This window comes from Mya arenaria, chromosome 12, assembly GCF_026914265.1.
Source record: "Mya arenaria isolate MELC-2E11 chromosome 12, ASM2691426v1".
Classification (NCBI taxonomy): domain Eukaryota; kingdom Metazoa; phylum Mollusca; class Bivalvia; order Myida; family Myidae; genus Mya; species Mya arenaria.
The window spans coordinates 57,954,005-57,978,132 of record NC_069133.1 but is presented as its reverse complement, the minus strand read 5'-3'; the positions used below and the strand labels follow the sequence as shown (position 1 = coordinate 57,978,132).

At 41.8% G+C, this 24,128-nt stretch overlaps 1 protein-coding gene across 2 annotated transcripts; it reads left to right on the top strand.

Annotated features, from left to right (window-relative positions):
• The first annotated feature begins 688 nt into the window (after nt 1-688).
• LOC128210197 (calexcitin-2-like) lies at nt 689-20,653 on the top strand. Of its 2 annotated transcripts, none has more exons than XM_052914376.1 (7): nt 689-983; nt 10,119-10,235; nt 11,503-11,555; nt 12,621-12,758; nt 13,234-13,369; nt 17,348-17,445; nt 19,206-20,653. In XM_052914376.1, exons 1-7 carry the CDS (start codon nt 911-913, stop codon nt 19,323-19,325), a joined length of 735 nt encoding a protein of 244 aa, XP_052770336.1. In that variant the 5' UTR covers nt 689-910; the 3' UTR covers nt 19,326-20,653. The 2 variants fall into 2 exon arrangements, with proteins under 2 accessions (XP_052770336.1, XP_052770337.1); XM_052914377.1 differs by lacking the exon at nt 689-983 and adding an exon at nt 8,316-8,438.
• Nucleotides 20,654-24,128: the final 3,475 nt, after the last annotated feature.

The window sequence follows — 24,128 nt, the reverse complement described above, 5'->3', positions numbered from 1 at the left end:
GGCATTTCTACCACCGTAGGCCAGCAGCTGTAATGCAATAATTGATACATCCAGTTGTCGCTTAAATCTGATATTTCCAAACTCCACACGTAAAGATAAACATAGTTCCCGGTCGTGCCTGTTTCACAATTAATCATGATTCGCAATTCGTTCTAGGCAAGCTTTTAAACCTCATCAACGGATTTGGTCATTACATGCACACATTCTAAACTTAAAACAATTCATTTTATTTAAACAGGTACAAAATAGCAACTGCTGTTACAACATTGACTGACTGATTGATTGATTGATTGATTAAGTGTTTGAGTGAATGATTATAGATTAGTTGAGTGATTATTTGTTTGGTTGATTGATAATTTATTAATTTATTGATTAATTGATAGATGGATGTATTTTATTTCCAGTATCTTAGTATCTTTCCAGGGCTTACCCTGATATAAAACCAAAATTTATATTGAATACGCACGTTATAACAATAACAACATTTACCCTGTATGTTTGATGAACATTTTGCGTCTCTTTAAAATAGCTTATTATAGGACTGATCATACTTAATCAAACACCACATGTATAGAACATTCAACCCTGTATTGACAGTAAAAACCTTAACCATGCATGACTTCAATAGTTGTATTGTATATTGAATGGAAATGAAAACATCGTACACCGAGGTATTTACAACGGGAAAACCCTGGTATAGAGAAATACATGACACAGTCTGCATAGTGGGACATTTATCTATATATCTAATTGGTATTTACCAAGCATTAACCATTTAGCAGTTCCGATATGTTACAATAATGCCTGGATAAACAATAACGCTTAATAAATATGGCTTAATGTGAAATAATACACAGCTGGAAATTAGACCATGCAAAACTTGCTTGCAGAGTGCTTGAACTTTTGAAAGATGTGTTTTGAGTGGATCTACACGACGGAGAAGTACAAGAACCGAAAAAAAGAGGATGGCTTAGTTTCTGCTGGTATGTACGTAGCTACTCTTACTCTTATCTAGTTCATTATGTTCGAAATTACAATGGTAGTATTGTTCAGAACTGACTTAACTAAAGTTTGGGAAATCACCAGTCAGCTTTTATGGATATAGAGGCTGGTCTGTAGACAAAGTATAATTTCAAACACTAAGCTGGGTGATTGTTATTAGAATGCACTTACAAAAGCAACATCTGGATTGACAGTCATATATCACACCACTAGACCACAGATCCGCCCTCGATCCTGATTGACATTCATATGTCGCACCACAAGACAACAGATCCCCCTGCGTCCGCTGGATTGACAGTCATAAGTCGCACCACTAGACCACGGATCCGCTGGCGACCCCTGGATTGACAGTCATATGTCGCACCACTCGACCACAGAGCCGCCTGCGATCCCTGGATTGACAGTCATATGTCGCACCACTAGACAACGGATCCGCGTGCAACCCCGGATTGATAGTCAAGTGTCGCACCACTAGACAACGGATCCGCTGGCGACCCCTGGATTGGCAGTCACGTGACGTACCACTCGACCACTGAGCCGCCTGCGACCCCTGGTTTGAAAGTCAAGTGTCGCACCACAAGACAACGGATCTGCTGGCGACCCCTGGATTGACAGTCAAGTGTCGCACCACTAGACAACGGATGCGCCTGCGACCCCTGGATTGACAGTCAAGTGTCGCACCACCCGACCACAAAGCCGCCTGCGACCCCTGGATTGACAGTCAAGTGGCGCACCACGCGACCAAGGATCCGCTGTTGACCCCTGGATTGGCAGTCACTTGAAGTACTACCAGACAACAGATTCACCTGCGAACCCTGGATTGGCAGTCAAGTGCCGCACCACTAAACCACAAAATCGCGTGCGACCCCTAGATTGGCAGATATATGTCGCACCACTCGACCACAGAGCCGCCTGCGACCCCTGGGTTGACAGTCATATGTCGCACTACTAGACAACGGATCCGCGTGCGACCCCTGGATTGATAGTCAAGTGTCGCACCACTATACAAGGGATCCGCCTGCGATCCCTGGATTGACAGTCAAGTGTCGCACCACGCGACCACGGATCCGCTGGCGAACCCTGGATTGGCAGTCACTTGAATTAGCACTAGACAACGGATGCGCCTGCGACCCCTGGATTGGCAGTCATATGTCGCACCACTCGACCAGAGAGCCGCCTGCGACCCCTGGATTGACAGTCATATGTCGCACCACTAGACAACGGATCAACGTGCGACCCCTGGATTGACAGTAAAGTGTCGCACCACTAGACAACGGATCCGCCTGCGACCCCTGGATTGACAGTCAAGTGACGCACCACCCGACCACAGAACCGCCTGCGATCCCTGGATTGATAGTCAAGTGTCGCACCACGCGACCACGGATCCGCTGGCGAACCCTGGATTGGCAGTCACTTGAAGTACCACTAGACAACGGATGCGCCTGCGACCCCTGGATTGGCAGTCAAGTGTCGCACCACTATACCACGGAATCGCGTGCGACCCCTGGATTGGCAGTCATATGTCGCACCACTCGACCAGAGAGCCGCTTGCGACCCCTGGATTGACAGTCATATGTCGCACCACTAGACAACGGATCAACGTGCGACCCCTGGATTGACAGTAAAGTGTCGCACCACTAGACAACGGATCCGCTGGCGACCCCTGTATTGGCAGTCACGTGACGTACCACTCGACCACTGAGCCGCCTGCGACCCCTGGATTGACAGTCAAGTGTCGCACCACTAGACAACGGATGCGGCTGCGACCCTTGGATTGACAGTCAAGTGTCGCACCACCCGACCACAGAGCCACCTGCGACCCCTGGATTGACAGTCAAGTGTCGTGCCACGCGACCACGGATCCGCTGGCGACCCCTGAATTGGCTGTCACTTGAAGTTCCACTAGACAACGGATTCGCCTGCGACCTCTGGATTGGCAGTCCAGTGTCGCACCACTATACCACGATATCGCGTGCGACCCCTAGATTGGTAGTCATATGTCGCACCACTCGACCACAGAGCCGTCTGCGACCCCTGGATTGACAGTCATAAGTCGCACCACTAGACAACGGATCCACGTGCGACACATTGATTGACAGTTAAGTGTCACACCACTAGACAACGGATCCGCTGGCGACCCCTGGATTGGCAGTCACGTGACGTACCACTCGACCACTGAGCCGCCTGCGACCCTTGGATTGACAGTCAAGTGTCGCACCACTCGACCGCGGATCCGCTTGCGACCCCTGGATTGGCAGTCACGTGACTTACCACTAGACAACGGATCCGCCTACGACCCCTAGATTGACAGTCAAGTGTCGCACCACTCGACCACGGATCTGCTGGCGACCCCTGGATTGACAGTCCAGTGTCGCACCACTCGACCACGGATCCGCAGGCGACCCCTTGATTGGCATTCACGTGACGTAACACTAGACGACGGATGCGCCTGCGACCCCTGGATTGGCAGTCAAGTGTCGCACCACTATACCACGGAATCGCGTGCGACCCCTGGATTGGCAGTCATATGTCGCACAACTCGACCAGAGAGCCGCTTGCGACCCCTGGATTGACAGTCATATGTCGCACCACTAGACAACGGATCAACGTGCGACCCCTGGATTGACAGTAAAGTGTCGCACCACTAGACAACGGATCCGCTGGCGACCCCTGTATTGGCAGTCACGTGACGTACCACTCGACCACTGAGCCGCCTGCGACCCCTGGATTGACAGTCAAGTGTCGCACCACTAGACAACGGATGCGGCTGCGACCCTTGGATTGACAGTCAAGTGTCGCACCACCCGACCACAGAGCCACCTGCGACCCCTGGATTGACAGTCAAGTGTCGTGCCACGCGACCACGGATCCGCTGGCGACCCCTGAATTGGCAGTCACTTGAAGTTCCACTAGACAACGGATTCGCCTGCGACCTCTGGATTGGCAGTCCAGTGTCGCACCACTATACCACGATATCGCGTGCGACCCCTAGATTGGTAGTCATATGTCGCACCACTCGACCACAGAGCCGTCTGCGACCCCTGGATTGACAGTCATAAGTCGCACCACTAGACAACGGATCCACGTGCGACACATTGATTGACAGTTAAGTGTCCCACCACTAGACAACGGATCCGCTGGCGACCCCTGGATTGGCAGTCACGTGACGTACCACTCGACCACTGAGCCGCCTGCGACCCTTGGATTGACAGTCAAGTGTCGCACCACTCGACCGCGGATCCGCTTGCGACCCCTGGATTGGCAGTCACGTGACTTACCACTAGACAACGGATCCGCCTACGACCCCTAGATTGACAGTCAAGTGTCGCACCACTCGACCACGGATCTGCTGGCGACCCCTGGATTGACAGTCCAGTGTCGCACCACTCGACCACGGATCCGCAGGCGACCCCTTGATTGGCATTCACGTGACGTAACACTAGACGACGGATGCGCCTGCGACCCCTGGATTGGCAGTCAAGTGTCGCACCACTATACCACGGAATCGCGTGCGACCCCTGGATTGGCAGTCATATGTCGCACAACTCGACCAGAGAGCCGCTTGCGACCCCTGGATTGACAGTCATATGTCGCACCACTAGACAACGGATCAACGTGCGACCCCTGGATTGACAGTAAAGTGTCGCACCACTAGACAACGGATCCGCTGGCGACCCCTGTATTGGCAGTCACGTGACGTACCACTCGACCACTGAGCCGCCTGCGACCCCTGGATTGACAGTCAAGTGTCGCACCACTAGACAACGGATGCGGCTGCGACCCTTGGATTGACAGTCAAGTGTCGCACCACCCGACCACAGAGCCACCTGCGACCCCTGGATTGACAGTCAAGTGTCGTGCCACGCGACCACGGATCCGCTGGCGACCCCTGAATTGGCAGTCACTTGAAGTTCCACTAGACAACGGATTCGCCTGCGACCTCTGGATTGGCAGTCCAGTGTCGCACCACTATACCACGATATCGCGTGCGACCCCTAGATTGGTAGTCATATGTCGCACCACTCGACCACAGAGCCGTCTGCGACCCCTGGATTGACAGTCATAAGTCGCACCACTAGACAACGGATCCACGTGCGACACATTGATTGACAGTTAAGTGTCCCACCACTAGACAACGGATCCGCTGGCGACCCCTGGATTGGCAGTCACGTGACGTACCACTCGACCACTGAGCCGCCTGCGACCCTTGGATTGACAGTCAAGTGTCGCACCACTCGACCGCGGATCCGCTTGCGACCCCTGGATTGGCAGTCACGTGACTTACCACTAGACAACGGATCCGCCTACGACCCCTAGATTGACAGTCAAGTGTCGCACCACTCGACCACGGATCTGCTGGCGACCCCTGGATTGACAGTCCAGTGTCGCACCACTCGACCACGGATCCGCAGGCGACCCCTTGATTGGCATTCACGTGACGTAACACTAGACGACGGATCCGCCTGCGACCCCTGGATTGACAATCAAGTGTCGCACCACTCGACCACGGAATCGCTTGCGAACCCTGGATTGGCAGTCACGTGACGTACCACTATATCACGGATCCGCATGTAACCCCTGAATGAACAGTCAAGTGTCGCACCACTAGACCATCTGCCTGCGTCCCCTAGTTTGACAGTCAAGTGTCTCAATCAACACGGATCCGCAATAATGTGTAACTTCTTGTTCGAACTTAGCTTAAAGTAGACTGTGTATAGAAGTCTTGGTATACTTGTATTGATTTAGTACTTTTTGATAAGCTAACATTTTTTGACAAAGCTTGAATAATCTATCAAATGAAGCGGAGTTTTACACATTGTTACGGTTCTAGTAAGAAATAGCTACTTTTCATCGTTTTAAAAATGTAAAAATCTTGGTTCGTTATGCTTTGTTTCTTCCCGCTGATCGAAATACCAGGGTATGCCTCACGTATTATAGTTTGCGATGTCACGTTTTCTCAGTTGATAGCACACCTTGCGCTTAAAGCGACGGGCGTTGGTTGGTAGACTGTTCGTACAGGTTGTCTTTTATAGCATGTTACTCATTGTATTTATAAGAGAGGTAAACTATGTATCTAAAGCAGGGACATTGGTAAAGTGAATTAAACTATTGCCCTTGAAAGTATACATATAAATGCAGATTCGGTTTTATTCAAAATATCGTATGTTTGTTAAAAAACGGGTTTGTTGAATTTTGTAAGTTATTATTTTTGCGAGAGTATATAAAAAAAGAAACAACTACGATTAGAAAGCATCAACGGTGTTACGTGTAACAGTGTAAATAGATGATGTTAGAGAGCACATTTCAAAATGTGTATGTAAAACAAATCCAAATGTCAAGTCCACAACGATCTACCCCTATTTATCAATTTATCCAAATCTCACCTAGAAATTGTTGGTAACCAATAGAACAATAACTCCTCACGTTTTAAACCATGGGGATGTTCTGAACACTCTGGAAAAAAAGATTTTGTAAGAATTTTCCATTTCAGAAAAACAAATCATTGTGTACAAAAAAATTCTTGTATATATGACGAATATTTCACCCCTAAACACGAACATCTTGAAAACTAACTGCGTTAACCTTGTATAACTCTTCCAAAGTTTTATTTTAGTACTGTTTCATGAACTTTAGAATTTAGGACAAAATACAGCTAGATTTCTGAGCATTGAAACTGTTCATTAGTCAAATGATTACTAGTAGGTGCAACCCCGTCCAGTCTCCTAACAACTAATAACTATTTTACGATGCCTCATGGTGTTAATACGAAAGGCAAAACTGTGTAATTGGCAGGCTTCTATTTCAGGATACGTTACAATTCTTCAGTTCAGTACCCTTATTTATTATAGTTCGAAAGATTCGCTCAATCAACTAGCCATGCAATTATACTCGTCAGTGTGTATCAGGTCTTTCTCTGGACAAAGTCCTCGGTGCCTTTGATCTATTTATTTGCAGCACGAGTCGTGTTTCCATTTTAATATGCATTTTAACCAGAATTACAAATACACGTGATACATGACATTCTGTTAGTATGACCATAAACGAGTATCTAATGATTACATTACTAATCATTGCTCCAAATAATCCTCTCCACAGACACGTGCTGTATTTAAGCGCTTAATCAGGGAAGAACCGTAATCATCGCTATCGATCCTGACATGGCTTTTGTTGTTGTTGTCATATAAGCGTGCGTATCACAACGTATAAACGCCCAGCCGTGGGCATGATATAAACGAGAACTCACCGAACTGCCCGCAAGCAATGTGCTATGATTTCCAATTTTATAAGCAGCTGTCGCATCCATCTGTTTTACGGTACCATACGGCGGTTATTGATGGCGCTCATTTGTTTTCCAGCGTGTAATTTGCAACAACGATTGTTTTAAATATTTCGCTTTCCTGATGTAGGGGTTTACTAATATTTGCCATTACATAAAGGATCATTGTTTGTTTGTGTAAGATCAATATATATATATATATATCACAGAGTGAGCACTTAAAGTGACACTCTTATTAAAAAACAATACACTCACATTTATAACAAAACATACATTTTGAGTGATTAACCTTTAAATACTTATTAAATAATGAATTTATGGAAACTATTTATTACGTTTACTGAAATCGCACAAATATTGAATGAATTTTAGGTCTTATAAGATTTACAGTAATCAGAAATCGTCTCATATGGTAGACAAACTGTGTTTTCTGCATCTTTCTTTCAAATCAAACACGGTATTATTCAAAAGAACCATTGTTTACGATATTTATTCATTTTTTATGGAAAATTAAATCAATTGAATGAGTTGTGGTACATCTTTTTTTGGAAATAAGCGTGTATCTTTAAGCCTCTATTTCACTTGTGGCCACGCAGACAGTGACATGTTAACTTTGGGTTGTGGCGAGGTAAAGAACGTTGCGATCTTACATTAAAACAAACAATTTTATTTTTTGGTCGATGTATAACGTACAGAAACACTTGGCACTCTGCACTGTATCTTGGTCGTTACTCTGCACTGTACCGTGGTCGTTACTCTGCACTATACCGTGGTCGTTACTCAGCACTGTACCGTGGTCGTTACTCTGCACTGTACCGTGTTCGTTACTCTGCACTGTACCGTGATCGTAACTCTACACTGTACCGTGGTCGTTACTCTGCACTGTACCGTGGTCGTTACTCTGCACAGTACCGTGGTCGTTACTCTGCAATGTACCATGGTCGTAACTCAGTACAGTACCGTGGGTGTAACTTTTCAGAACTACCAATCGTGAACATGATACACTTTACAGTAACCAGATTGTCATCTATTGATTGGAAAACGGTAATAATTTCAGAAATAAATGACATTGGATATAGGTTCTTATAGTTTACTGGTTCTGTGTGATTTACCAACCATTAAAATCGACTAAAACGTTTTGAATCAGGAGTGTGATAGGGTATGTACATGTATGAAAAACTATTATCAAATCTATTTAACATTGATTGGTATAACTATTATCCTTCTTTTGTGTCATTGTTGTAGAAATGTGTTCAGAATTTTGTGCAAATAAATTTATATATGTAAATTAATTATGATGATTATAAAATGGCTTCTTCTGTAGGTTTTGATTGACGTATCCGTCATTTAACACAGCATATAAATGCTGTTCAGTGACCACTTTTTCACCCTCCCTGTTAAACCCTTGCTTACAAATTCCATTGTAATTATGTTCATACAAATGATATTGTGTGTTCAAAAACAGCTTCAAAATACTTATACTGATATTTTTCGCTGAAAATGAGCAATTCATTTGCAATATTTGAAGTGCACAAGATTGCTCCATATTTCCAGCGGCTTATTATCGATTTAAACCACTCATCAAAATAGAGTAAAGTTCACCACAACGTCCTTGCTTAAGTAGACGGCATGTTGAATTTCAAAGTTGGTGAGTTATTGGTACCATACATTGTTATTTCAGTTGATTTTATTGAGTATGTTTGGCACTTGAAGTTTGTTCTTAAAATAAGCAAACATCATAAATCTTATCATACCAATGTTCAATTTAATTCAAACCTCCATTTCCGGGCAAAAAGTGGTCCGTTACCAATACATATCGTATTAAATGTTCACATGTAACACTTAGATCTAAAATCAGACAGAATTTATTTTACTAAAGCAAAAACAATCAACAGAATTGTTGTTAGTACAAATTGTTTATGTATTGGTGTGGACATTGATTTAACGTTAGTATAAACTGGTGATATTGTCTTGCAAACAGGTGCGTTCTTGCAAAAATGAATAGAAAGATCCCCTCAAAATAGGACAATGCACCCCGCCATTTGGTGTACGTTCGTATTTTAGCCTAACGGTAGGCAAACGGAAAACTGAAGACAAATCGAACAGCTGCACGTGCACAAATGTATCCATGCTTTAACCTTTTCTCCAATTTTGAGGGTAGGACGAAAATAGTGTAGTACGTATAGTTTTATTGTCCGCGAAAATACGAAATGGCCGCAATCAGTCATCATACCCCGTGTTGTTTCTACAGTGTATCCATTGTATGCTGTACATTAACTTATCATTGCTAGATTCAGTGAAGGAATTTGTCTGAAAGGCTGATCGAGACATATGACTTGTCTCAAAGGCTGTTAATGTGTGTACGTTCACACACAGTGTGTGCATTTCGGCTTTGTTATTTCCTCGTTCAAACAAACTACAGTCGTATTTTACTGTTTAGTGTCAACGTTTGTCTGACGAGACGGGCGCAATGTCTAAGTGTGTACGTTTGTATAATATTGTGTGTTCGTTCACTTTTTCTATATTTTATTTTATTTTATAATTTCATTGTCCCGGGGCTCTTCCGACGAGGCAGTCGAAGATGGGACTTTTTATCGGGTGGAAATGAGGAGGGTGGGGGAGAAGGAATGGCTATACGTTAGTTTACGACGGCACTGATCTATTAATTATCGTCGCCCTCAGTGAGAAAATCAGTCATGTCAGGTTGTGAATTGTATACGACCATATATAAAAATATTAAATGTGTTTTATTTCTGTGTATGACGAAAGAAAAGACATGCATCCGAGTCACAGTAAAGTGTGTACATTCACATACTTATGTATTCTGTGTGTGCTTCAGTGTCGGGGTTCTTCCGACGAGGCGGCAGGAAAATGGGGCTTGTACTGGGGCTGTTCAAACCCGAGCTTTCTGACTTCCAGAAGAGGAAATTGCTATACGAGTTCCATACCTTCTTCGGTAAATGCCTTCAGTATAAATGACGTGGAATATTTCTACTCACCGTATCCTTAACGTCGTCGTCTGCTTCTCACCATATATTTTACGTCGTCGTCTGCTTCTCACCTTATCATTAACTTCGTCGTCTGCTTCTCGCCTTAACCTGAACGCCGCCCTCTGTATCTCACCTTAACCTCGCCGTCTGCTTCTCACCTTATCCTCAACGTCGCCGTCTGCTTCTCACCTTATCCTTAACGTAGTCGTCTGCTTCTCACCTTATCCTTTACGTCGTCGTCTGCATCTCACCTTATCCTCAACGTCGTCGTCTGCATCTCACCTTATCCTTAACGTTATCGTCTGCATCTGACCTTATCCTCAACGTCGTCATCTGCTTCTCACATTATCCTTTACGTCGTCGTCTGCATCTGACCTTATCCTCAACGTCGTCGTCTGCTTATCACATTATCCTTAACGTCGCCGTCTGTTTCTTACATTATCCTTAACGTCGCCGTCAGCTTAACGTCGTCGTCTGCTTCTTATCTTATCCTTAACGTCGTCGTCTGCTTCTCACCCTATTTTTAACGTCGTCGTCTGCTTCTCACCTTATCCTTAACGTAGTCGTCTTCTTCTCACCTTATCCTTAACGTAGTCGTCTGCTTCTCACCTTATCCTTAACGTCGTCGTCCGCTTTACGTTGTCGTCTGCTTCTCACATTATCCTTAACGTCGTCGTCTGCTTCTCACGTTATCCTTTACGTCGTCGTCTGCTTTTCACCTTATCCTTAACGTAGTCGTCTCCTTCTCACCTTATCATTAACGTCGTCGTCTGCTTCTCACCTTATCCTTAACGTAGTCGTCTGCTTCTCACCTTATCCTTTACCTCGTCGTCTGCTTCTCACATTATCCTTAACGTCGTCGTCTGTTTCTCGCCTTATCCTTTACGTCGTCGGCTGGTTCTTAAAAAAAACTTGATTAAGTCTTGAATTTATGTCGAAATACTGTTTAAGACAGTCTCAACCTTGCAATATATCATACAATTAATTAACTGCTATACTAAAAAGTTAAATGATGTTAACTGTTTAATAATGTACATTTGAGTACTTTTAATATCCGACGCATTCTTGGACTGAAAATATTAGTCACTCGACTAAAGAAAGTTAGCATTTAGAGCGAAAATGTCTCATGGAAGCCCTAGAACATATCTCAACTTAAAATATCTTTAAATATTATATCTGACTACGTGTATTTTGATTTTTGTTCTAGTTGATGACTTCAATCTTATATTTCAGATCTAAGCAAGGACGGTGAACTGGAATGGAAGGACTTTGACCTGGCAAGACAGGTATGCTAGCTTCACTGTATCATATAACACTTATACTTAAAATACTCAGGCCCCCCATTTCCCGAAACTTCTTAAGTCTCTTTTAACAATATTAAGCTAAGCTTTATATTTTTTTCTCAATAATTTGCGTAGTATTCACTTCTTTTAGAGTATATTATGATAAACCATTTTTCATTTATCGAAATTTAAGTATGTATCTGGCTAATCCGGTTCAGGTTAAGAAGTTTCGAGAGATTGGCCCTGCAGGTGTTCTTTCCATAGTTTTTTCATAGTAGCCTCAGTAACGTCCTTTTCTTCCCCATGTCGCGGTTTAACCATAGTCTTAGAACCGTCATTTTCGTCTTCAAGTAGCCCCAATTGTCTTTTGCTGTTATTTTTCCATTTGAAAAAATATCTCTGTATTTATGATTGCCGAAGAGAACACTCAGCTAGATAAGTTCGGCCTTTTCTACAACTTAATATAATGATATTGTTTGAGTTTTCTTTATGGATTGTAACCATTGGCAACTGTTAAATTGTTGCCTCGTCGGAAATATGCCCCATTTCCCGTAAGATAATACTGCTCATTTGTCATATTTTCTTGGAAGCGATATGTATTGTTATTCAATGTCCGTGATATTTGATCTCATTTTTCTGGTCTAATGGAAAAATAATTGGATAAGATAATGAAAATTGCATTTATCATCTGATGATTAATTTTTTTTATAATGATTCGGTTTTCTGAAGCACCGGTTTTCCCTCATTTTGCAAAAAGGTACTGTATTCACTAATTTAAAAATGCAAGTGTTTTGAGAGATAGCCATAAAATAAGTTTCATTTTTTTTAATCTACTACGCCGACAAACAAATTATGTCAATGTATGCTTTTAAATCTTTCTAGAAACAAAATCCCTTTCTAGAAACAAAATCCCTTTACACCCTATTTCCAAACACAACTTAATCTCTCTTAAATTCCCAAAATTTCCTGAAAGAAGACACGCTCCGACTCAAACTACGGAATAGAATTTTAAGAGAAAAAGCTCAAAGAAATGAAACGATTTTTGTTAATACCGTTATTTTCTACTAGAAAATCTGCGAGTTGAGCGGCTGGAAGGCGGGGACGCCCCGACACGTACAGACAAACGAGCTATTCAAGGAAATATGGCGGCGTCTACAGGACGACGGGGATGAGAATTTCGACGGTAAAATCTCAGAGGATGAATGGGTAAGGAGCAATGGGCGATTGCACTCCATTGTCATAGTCTTTGTTAAGGTAAAATTGAAGTATTCATATCGATATTTTTGAAAACAACTGTAAGAATATATGAAAGTCCGAGTCGTTCTGCTTGAAAGACACGAAGATAAAACAGCATCTAATTGAACGTGACTCAGTTGGGATCGAACCAACTACATTTTGGGTTTGAGATGCACACCTGGATATCTCAAGGTAACCGCGACCTTTTTTATGAAAGTTGAATTTGCTTCTTTATTTTTGATTTTATTACGATGAACGGAAATCGTAATATCGTCTTTACATAATCAACAAACAATAAAACTTCAATGGCACACGTCCGTTTGTCACAATTCTAACTTAATGCAGTGGTTATAAATAATACAGGCGACGAAATAGGTGCGTTTCAAGTTCTGCGACCCTCATGAATGTTTATATTGCATGGATAGCTCTGCATTTTCCTCCGCAGATAAAGATGTGGGAATCGTTTAACCGTCAGTACATAGAGCAGCTGCAGAAAAAGGAATCAGGCGGGCCGGAGCCGACTGTCCCTGCGTGGCTGGATAAATACATGGAGTACAAGTTCAACCTTCTGGACAGAACAGGTGTGTAATCCTTCATAAGTGGCACTCCGTGTGTTTGAGACTATCCTGCATGGCTTGATATGTTAATGCATGTGTGGTATATCTGTGCTATTTGTACGTTGTTTTCCAAACAAGCAATGGTATGGTCTTATTTGTTTGGCTACTGCGCTTGACCCTGTAGTTTCTATTGTAGCATTGTTCATGGACTACAGTTTGCTTGCGCTTGTTGTACTTGTACTTCAGGTTACAACTACGTTGGTAATTTGACGATATGTATTAAAGTAACGGTTCCGTCGACTCTATGTTATCCAGGTGGCGGTTATGTCGACCATGAATTCACTCAGATGATAACGATTACGACGATTATATGCACTAAATGAACAATGACTTCAACGCTATGCATTTAGGTTACGGTTACGTTCATACTAAGAACTTAAAGTGACGGTTATGTCAAACCTTGTCAGGTCAGCGTCGACTTTACGTACCATAAATAACGGAAAATTTGACGCAATGTAGTCAAGGTTGCTATAACGTCGACCCTATGTACTTCAGATAACGGTTCCGTCGACACTGTGCTATACATAATGGTTACTCTAACCATTGTACTTCAGATAGGTAAAAGCAAAGTGTTACATGGAAGCCATTAACTTAAGTTACGGTCAAACTGAAACAATGTACTAATGTAACGGTCACGTTGACGCTTAATATATAATATATATAATGTGTACGGTTACGTCGACGCTATGTGGTTTAGTAAGGGTCATTTCGTCGCTATGAACTAAAGTTACGGTTACGTCGTCGCTATGAACTAAAGTTACGGTTACGTCTTCGCTATGCAGTCATTTAACGGTCACGTCGTCGCTATGTGGTTATGAAACGGTCGCGTTGTCGCTATGTGGTTAAGTGACGGTCGCGTCGTCGCTACGTGGTTAAGTAACGGTTGCGTCGTCGCTATGTGGTTATGTAACGGTCACGTCGTCGCTATGTGGTTATGTAACGGTCACGTCGTCGCTATGTGGTTAAGTGGTAAAGTTACGGTCACGTCGTCGCTATGTGGTTATGTAACGGTCACGTCGTCGCTATGTGGTTATGTAACGGTCACGTCGTCGCTATGTGGTTAAGTGGTAAAGTTACGCTCACGTCGTCGCTATGTGGTTATGCAACGGTCAGGTCGTCGCTATGCAGTTAAGTAACGATCACGTCGTCAATATGTGGTTAAGGAACGGTCGCGTCGTCGCTACGTGATTAAGTAACGGTCGCGTCGTCGCTATGTTGTTATGTAACGGTCGCGTTGTCGCTACGTGGTTAAGTTACGGTCGCATCGTCGCTATGTAGTTTAGTTACGGTCGCTTTGTCGCTATATGGTTAAGTGACGGTCGCGTTGTCGCTACGTGGTTAAGTAACGGTCGCGTCGTCGCTATGTGGTTATGTAACGGTCGCGTCGTCGCTATGTCGTTAAGTAACGGTCACGTCGCCGCTACGTGGTTAAGTAACGGTCGCGTCGTCGCTACGTGGTTAAGTAACGGTCGCGTCGTCGCTATGTAGTTTAGTTACGGTCGCGTTGTCGCTATGTGGTTAAGTGACGGTCGCGTCGTCGCTACGTGGTTAAGTAACGGTCGCGTCGTCGCTATGTAGTTTAGTAACGGTCGTGTTGTCGCTATGTGGTTAAGTGACGGTCGCGTCGTCGCTACGTGGTTAAGTAACGGTCGCGTCGTCGCTATGTGATTATGTAACGGTCACGTCGTCGCTTTGTGGTTAAGTAACGGTCACGTCGTCGCTACGTAGTTAAGTAACGGTCGCGTCGTCGCTACGTGGTAAAGTGACGGTCGCGTCGTTGCTACGTGGTTAAATAACGGTCGCGTCGTCGCTACGTTGTTAAGTGACGGTCGCGTGGTCGCTACGTGGTTAAGTAACGGTCGCGTCGTCGCTGTGTTGATAAGTGATGGTCGCGTCGTCGCTATGTGGTTAAGTAACGGTCACGTCGTCGCTACGTGGTTAAGCAACGGTCACGTCGTCGGTACGTGGTTATGTAACGGTCAAGTCGTTGCTATGTGGTTAAGTAACGGTCAATGTCGTCGCTATGTTGTAAAATAAGGGTCACGTCGTCGCTGCGTGGTTATGTAACGGTCGCGTCGTCGCTACGTCATTAAATGACGGTCACGTCGTCGCTACGTGGTTAAGTAACGGTCAATGTCGTCGCTATGTGGTTAAGTAACGGTCACGTCGTCGCTACGTGGTAATGTAACGGTCGGGTCGCCGCTACGTGGTTAAGTGACGGTCACGTCGTCGCTATGTGGTTAAGGAACAGTCGCGTCGTCGCTATGTGGTTTAGTTGCGGTCACGTCGTCGCTACGTGGTTATTGAAGGGTCGCTACGTGGCTATGTAGTTAAGTAACGGTCACCTCGTCGCTTTGTGGTTAAGGAACGGTCGCGTCGTCGCCATCTGGTTATGTTACGAATGCGTCGTCGCTTTGTGGTTAAGTAACGTTAGCGTCGTCGCTTTGTGGTTAAGTAACGGTCACGTAGTCGCTCTGTGGTTAAGTAACGGTCACGTCGTCGCTACGTGTTTAAGTAACGGTCACATCGTCGCTACGTGGTAAAGTAACGGTCACGTCGTCGCTATGTGGATATGTAACAGTAACGTCGTCGCTATGTGGTTATGTAACGGTAACGTCGTCGCTATGTGTTTATGTAACGGTCACGTCGTCGCTACGTGGTAAAGTAACGGTCACATTGTCGCTACGTGGTAAAGTAACGGTCACGTTGTCGCTATGTGGTTATGTAACGGTAACGTCGTCGCTACGTGTTTAAGTAACGGTCACATCGTCGCTACGTGGTAAAGTAACGGTCACGTCGTCGCTATGTGGATATGTAACAGTCATGTCGTCGCTATGTGGTTATGTAACGGTAACGTCGTCACTATGTGGTTAAGTAACGGTCAGTCGTCGCTATGTGGTTAAGTAACGGTCAAATCTTCGCTACGTGGTTTACGTAAGGTTCACGTTGTCGCTATGTGGTTAAGTAACGGTCACTTCGTCGCTACATGGATATGTATCGGTCTTGTCTTCGCTATGTGGTTATGTCACGGTCACGTCGTCGGTATGTGGTTAAGAAACGGTCACGTCGTCGGTATGTGGTTAAGAAACGGTCACGCCGTCGCTATGTGGTTAAGTAACGGTCACGTCGTCGAAAATGTGGTTAAGTAACGGTCACGTCGTCGAAAACGTGGTTAAGTAACGGTCACGTCGTCGCTATGTGGTTAAGGAACGGTCACGTCGTCGCTATGTGGTTATGTTATGGTTGCGTCGTCGCTACGTGGTTAAGTAACGGTCGCGTCGTCGCTATGTAGTTAAGTAACGGTCACGTCGTCGCTATGTGGTTAAGTAACGGTCACGTCGTCGCTATGTGGTAAAGTTCCGGTTACGTCATCGTAATGTTGTTAAGGTAAGGGCTGCGCTGATGATATGTACATAAGATGTATATGACGTCCACGCTATTATATAGGCAACAGTTGCGTCGCAGTAAGTACTTAGGTAGCGCTTACATCGACGCTATGGACTTAGATAGCGGTTACGATGACACTATGCTACATAGGTACCATTTACGTCGAACAATGTGTTGCAATTAACGCGTACGTCGACGCTGTGTTATCAGGAAACGGTTACCTTAGTCTAAATATATTTATCTTGCAATGACTGTGGACATTACAACATTATATTAACCACTCTCGTTGGCTCGATTTTACGCGAGAGTGTGGTCTTGTGTTGTGGGGGAAACCGGAGAAAACCCCCTTGTCCGGCTTGGTGACCACAAACAAAACTCGCATACGCCCAAGCCGGGAATCGAACCCGGGTCGCATAGGCGAGAATAGAGTGTGCTAACCACCGTGCTTACCGGACAACCAACGGTTACCTTGATGTTGTGTTCCCTAGAAGTAACAGTTACTTTAATATTGATTGTATATGCAGGTCACCACTTCCTCGACATTTTGTTCTTCAGGTAACGGTTACGTAGATGTGGACGAGTTCGAATACGTGATGTCAGACTTTGGCGTCTCGTCGCGGGAGGCACGGAACGCATTCACCATCTTTTCTCAGGTTGGAGACCGAAACATGTGTTTCATTTAAGTATTTAATGGTTTATTCGTAAGCAAAAGCTGACATTATTGACCGTTGTGCAGCATTTAAATCATGCATCAACGTTTCCTGAACTGTCTATTGTACTATTAAATGCTTTTATAAATCAAATATTTATGAATGCAACATCTGCGTTTGGTCGTACATTGCAGTGTCAGTCAGAGATGGTGTTGACATTTATATTTTATTATTCTATACATAACAAGAAGGCATATAAGACCCGCTTTCACTAAACTAGCACTTTTTAATATAGAGCACAAATCTGCACCCTCCTTCAAAACCGTGTTAAAGTTTGTAAACTATTTTTGGAGAAATCATCTTTTACCTCATTTTTTGCTGCTTTAGATCCATTTATAATGACATAAACATGTTTAAGATGCCGAGGCAAATGCGGGAGCTTGCGTATTGATTTTGCCTTATAAGTTGAAGCCCTCAGTTGTAATTGGCATGGGTTGAAAACTGTTTTGGAGACATTCTTAATAGTTATAGTATATTTAATGTAAAACAAAAAAGTACCCAATCTCAGACTGATACTGCCATCTTAATACATATCAAAAACACTTACCTATACCCACGGCTCTGATGATCATCGGATATAAAGGTTCAGCATGGGGACCCGTCTTAGTTCTCTTCTATCGGCTGTGTAACGCTTTAGATGTCAATCAGCATTGTAGCACAGTCATTGTTCTGTATTTATGTTCTTTTTCTTCAGACTTCGTTAAGTAATTAGGGAAAATTTTCCCATTTCGGCTACTTTTTTTAAGACAGACAGACATTCAATTAAAATTATACAAACTCACATCGTCTTAACACATAATAATTCACTTTGAATATGCCATGTGTATATACAAGGTGAGAGCATTGTTTACCAAATATCTGAATTGCATAAGAAGCATGTATATAGGTATATATGTATGATTATAACACAGTAATATAACAGTGTTGTAAAAGACGATGTACAATATAATTATGTAGTTTTTTTTTTTAAACTGCACGGAGGATGCAGTGGACAAACAAACCCTTACAAACCTCCAGTCTATATTAATTGTATCCAAAGGCTACGCAAATTACGATCAAAGATATGCATATAAGCTAAATATTGTATACACATACACACTTAACATTAATGTGCCACATACGCATACATCATGCATAATCAGTTCATATTAATGTGACAAATACGCATCGATTATGTACTAAGACCGAGGCATCGCTTGAATTCCGAACTGTTTTAATCGGTGTTTTTTTTTTATCCGATCGTGTAGAGCATCCAAAAAGACAAATGTAGATAGTAAATTGTTATTCTTTTACGTTCTAACTTACGATGTTATTACTGCATAACTGTTCTAAGACTAAATTTGCCAGTTAAACTCGTGATTGGCCCCGACACGTTATAAATGGTTTTACAATAAGACAAACTGACTCCAAAATGCTTGAATGTTAGAAAATAATGGACCTTTAAACGTAAGTAATAGCAAACATGTATGTGCAATATCGCATACAAAAACCGTTCAATTAGAACATTATCGTACATATATTTATTGATATTAACAAAAACGTTACTTTTAGTAATATCGTTTGACATAAAATATCCCTAAAACAAACACAAGACGTTTACAAAGTCTCAAAACACGAACAGTCAAAATGACTGATTCGTGCATTTAAGCACAGAAATAAATAATTCATTGTGGAATAGTTGCTAACAATATTTCTTATTTAAGAATAACGAGCGGAAGTTGGATTTGGAGTACTTCAAGCAGTTATGTACCGAATACTACCGTAGCGATGACCCGGGCGCGCTAGGCAACTTCATAAATGGCAAGCTAGACTTCCTGGAATAAGTACTGCGCATTGGATAACCAGAAACACACTATGAAATTTAAGGTTTCAACTTTGACTAGAAATCATAATATACAACTTTGTAACAAACTTACAATATACAAACTATAAACACATTTGCAATTGATAACTGAAAATCAAAGTGGTGAGATTAGCAGCTGAATAGAACTTACTTGTTCCAAAATCAACGGAATAAATTGATTTGGACTATTTTATAGGACTCATAGAAGACATGCTTCTGTGCACTCGTAGATGTCTTTAGTTGCAAACTTACATTCTTATAGACAACGGAATAAGCGGCAGAGCTATTTTATTATTAATTCTTTCAACAACTAAATGTCTGTAATAACTGTGCAGTCGGTTATAACATGAAACCCAAAATGATTTCATTATATCTACCACGTATCACACTCTTATTTGTAAAGAATAAATAGCATTTATCCAATTTAGGAAAAAGTTATGTTATATATGCAAGTCCATTCCAAATCGTTATACTTATAAACGTTATATTAGCAAACCATTGCAATAAACATTCTCAACCATTTTTTCTTTTACAGAAAACTGCGCAATCAAAACTTTGTAAATTGTGTAATTATCATGTATGTTTTGCATTCATATTATCGGTGTTAAAGAGATTAGACACCAGATGGTCCCAAAAACGGCAAATACAGTACACAAGCATAGACCTTTCAATACGAACTAGTATGAGGCCGATTATACATCATTTGATTAGTACAGATACATATACCTACGCTATTCTTAAATTTACTGGGATTTACCAAGTAGGCAAACCCAGTAAATTTCGAATTGGAAAAATACACAAAAACGGCAAAAGATGCACGTGTCGTAAGCTATGTGATACCGCAGGCCGTAAGATCCAATGCGTTTTATAAAACGATATAAATTTATTATTTGACCAAAAATAGTCCTGGAATGGTATCATCTGGTGTCTAGTGCCTTTAATTTTATGACAGTATATTTAATTTCATGGCAGTATACAGTACTTGTCTTCATTCCTACTCTGTTTGCTTGTGTAGATGAATGAGTGTATGGATAGTGGCATTGATTGAGAAATGGATTGGTTTATGACGTTGAATATCTTGTTACTTGACTTACCCTGTAGCTTATATTGTATTATTTATGATTGATTTGTGAGTGAGTCAGTGATCGAGTGATTCATGGACTGATTATGATCAGTCATTAGTGCAATGATCTTTACATCTGTTATAATTTATTTACATGTTTTCACTATCTACCACATGATATTGCGTCTACAGCAATGTATTGAGATCATAAGCTTTCCTTGAACATAATAAACATCGATAATACACTTTAAGCGTGTTTATTTTGTCATTTATTAATAAGACATGACTTTTTCAATTGATCTGTTATGAAAGACTGTACAAGTTAGAGGCAATTCTAATACACCTATCAATGTTTGCCCACCACCCGCGCGGAATAGACTTCCTTGGTTTGTATGTGTAACATTGTAACATTGTAACATTGTAACATTGTAACATTGTGTATGTTGTGCACTCAATAATTTTAGAAGTCTTTGCCCATTTATCACCAAATTGGTCAGCATGTGTGTTTGCAAAATATTGTGAACACGTTTGGTAACCAGCCATTTTGCTTTAGTCACTCAAGAGTTATCGCCTTTCAATCGTAGAAATTAACTAAAATTGGGATCGTCTGCTCAATCACGTTTAAAGCCTTTGTCATCATCACCAAATTTGGTCAGAATGTGTTCAAGTTCGAAAACCAGCCATATAATTGACCTTTTACCATATAAATTACCTAAAATTTGATCTTATCCGCTCACTTACCTTAGAAGCCCTTGTCCAATCATCACCAAATAAAGTACGACTATGTATTGGCATTACATCTCAGACATGTATGATAACCAGCCATATCGCAATAGTCACTCGAGAGTTATCGCCCTTTAATTATATGAATTACCTTATATCGGTTTCATCCGATCAAATACTTAAGACGCTTTTTTTCAATATTATCACAAACATTGGTCGGAATTGGTATGCACAGAATTTCTTAGCCAGATTCAGGTTCGATAACCTAACATGTCGCCTCAGTCACTCCAGAGTTATGACCCTTGAAATAGCAAAAACTGTATTTACTGTATTTCTAAATTTGGCTCAACTTACAATCACTTATCACCAAACTTGGTGTCCTAATGTTGTTTTTAATTTTTTTGGTGATTATCAGACAGATAACTTTAATACAAATACAAAAACTTCAAAAAAAGTAAAAAGTTCACAAATTATAGAACAAAAATAGTGAGCTTAGCTTAATCATGTCCTAATACTCTTAAGAAGTTTCGAGAAATCGGACCATGGGTCGGCGAAAAGTAGCCCCAACCCATTTGGGTAAAACATAGATGGTACATTATCCTAAATAGTGGACATATAAACCAATTGCTGTGTGTATAGCACTTCAAAGAAGTCACATGAAGTTATTGTTTTACTTGATCTACAACTTTGTGTTATTTGCAAGTTTAGTAAACCAACCGAGCGAACTGATGGTGAAATGATTGGGGTGGGTAAAATAATCTTATTTTAAATACACAATGTAGTCCTGCAGACGCGTAGCTGCTTTTACGCGAGTACGCAGCTAAAACCACATGATTTTGACAAAAGAATCAGCCATCTGCCGAGTTTATTTGTTGAATTTGATTCTAAAACTGCCATATTTCCAGTACTAAATAAAGCAACTAAGAACTCCAAGAATGCACCAATTTGCACGCTTGTTTTAAAAAAAAATCCGGGGGGGGGGGTATGCCACAATTATTAATCCACATAAATAGTGGGCTTGATACGCCCCTGTCCTGATATCAAAATGTTGTGCTCAAATCTTCTGAGATCTCTGCCATGGCGTTACAAAATGCTCTTTATATATATTTACGTAGCAGTTTAAATTGTTGAATGAAGTCACATGGTTGTGATTTTCTTGACGGTGATTAGTGTACTGCAAGGGCAAGTTACCGCTGCGTAACGTTTGCTTTTTTCATTGTATATTAAAAATGTGCCAGTATCACTTGCCTGATTGTGTTAAAGAAATGATGAAATGAAAATGGCGTGATACAAGTCATGTCAGTCGTCATAAGCAACCGTTTAAAACCATGGATGCACACCAAAAATTGAGTTAAAACAAACAAACAACAGTCACCAAATCATCATAGGCCTCAAAACCTTCGTTTGTTTAAGAAATTACAACACCATACAATAATATAAACCAATCCACCCTCTACACCGCCAACGGATGCATATTAAACACGCTGGGTAGTTAGATACAAGGAACATCCATGGTCACGTACAATGAGATTATTAATAAATCGGCTGTATACCGCTAAGACTATTTATTTATTCAAAACCAAATACTATGTACATTGAAACACAAACGCTTAGCAAACTTGGTACAAGTTTCAGTTCATATCCAACCACATGTAGTGTGTTCCCGAAACGCTCCCTCCGACAAAAGAATCTTCATAATACAGAGGGAATTGTTTTTAATAGTAACTACAAATGAACAGCTGACAGATTGATAGTTGATTTACATTGTAATCATTTATCCATGCTATCCTTAAAGGGTACCTTTTAATATTGGTATCTTAATGATACTGGTATTAATATTCGTAAGCCTTGTTGTTTACCGTTGTTCATGATTGAATTTGTTGTCACTGGTTTTGTATTGACATTATAAAACATTTGCTTAAAACTTGTGATGTTAGTCTCTTTTAAATATGTTACTGTAGTTACGTATATCCATGTACACTCGGCGACAGTCGAACAATATGATAAGACCCATGGGAACCCCGACACAAAAATCCCTAGCAGTCCCATATAGCGAGCCGATGACCTTGGATCACTGGCGCTTGTTTTACTCCGAATGAAAGAAGATGTGGTTTTAGCGTCCACCGTCAGATTCTTCACGATTTCTTTTGCTACCTCCTCCGCTTGGACGACCGTTATATTGTTAATGTACGTCTGTACGACCGTCTGTGTGACCGTCTTGGTGACGCTGATGCTGACACTGACGGACTGGGTCATGTAGTGTGTCTCCGTTGCCGTGATGTGAACAAACACCTGTTGGTTATATTCTGATAAATTGCTATTCGTGTGTATACTTTTAAAAAAATTCAATAATTGTAATGAAGAAAAATATCATAGGCACTCGATTAAATATTTAGGTGACTTATAGAGATATATCAGTGAAAAAAAATACGATTTTCACTGTTTCAAACAGTAAAATAACTATTTGATAACTTAACTGTTTTGAATTTTAAACGCGCTCTCACTTCCAAATTTTTACATTCCTCTTGTCCTTGGTCAGTGTGTGTATACCACGTGATAAATTGCGTCATAAATGCTACGTCGGAAGGCAATATTTTGCTTCGAATGAAAACTTTAAACAAAGATAACTTCACGATTTCTTCACCATTTTAAATGAAACATAGCGCAGTCTACGCCGCTCACGGAGCCCCACCTTCGGTCTATTACCAGAATTTGATTGAGAGTTAAGTTTCTTAAAACACTTCTACAAACCTTTTCACAATAGGGCCGTCTGACGGAGCGCTGTCAAAACATTATTTTGGAAACAGGTTTGTCCCAGTGTTTGACGAAAGTAATCACCTTATCAAACTTCGGTAATAAAACGAAGGCGGGACTCTTTAAGCGTCATAGACTGCCCTTTGTTTTATTAAAAGCGGTGTAGTAAAAGAAAAGTTATCTTTGATTTAAGTCTTTATTTTAAGCAAAATGCTGCCTTCCGACGTAGCATAAATGACGCAT

Bases quoted from the DNA above. Each gene is read 5' to 3' on its own strand.
- LOC128210197 (XM_052914376.1), top strand. From the start codon at position 911: ATGTGTTTTGAGTGGATCTACACGACGGAGAAGTACAAGAACCGAAAA. The intron at 12,759-13,233 runs GTAAGGAGCAAT...TTTCCTCCGCAG, and splicing joins AAATCTCAGAGGATGAATGG to ATAAAGATGTGGGAATCGTT. The intron at 13,370-17,347 runs GTGTGTAATCCT...TTTGTTCTTCAG, and splicing joins CAACCTTCTGGACAGAACAG to GTAACGGTTACGTAGATGTG.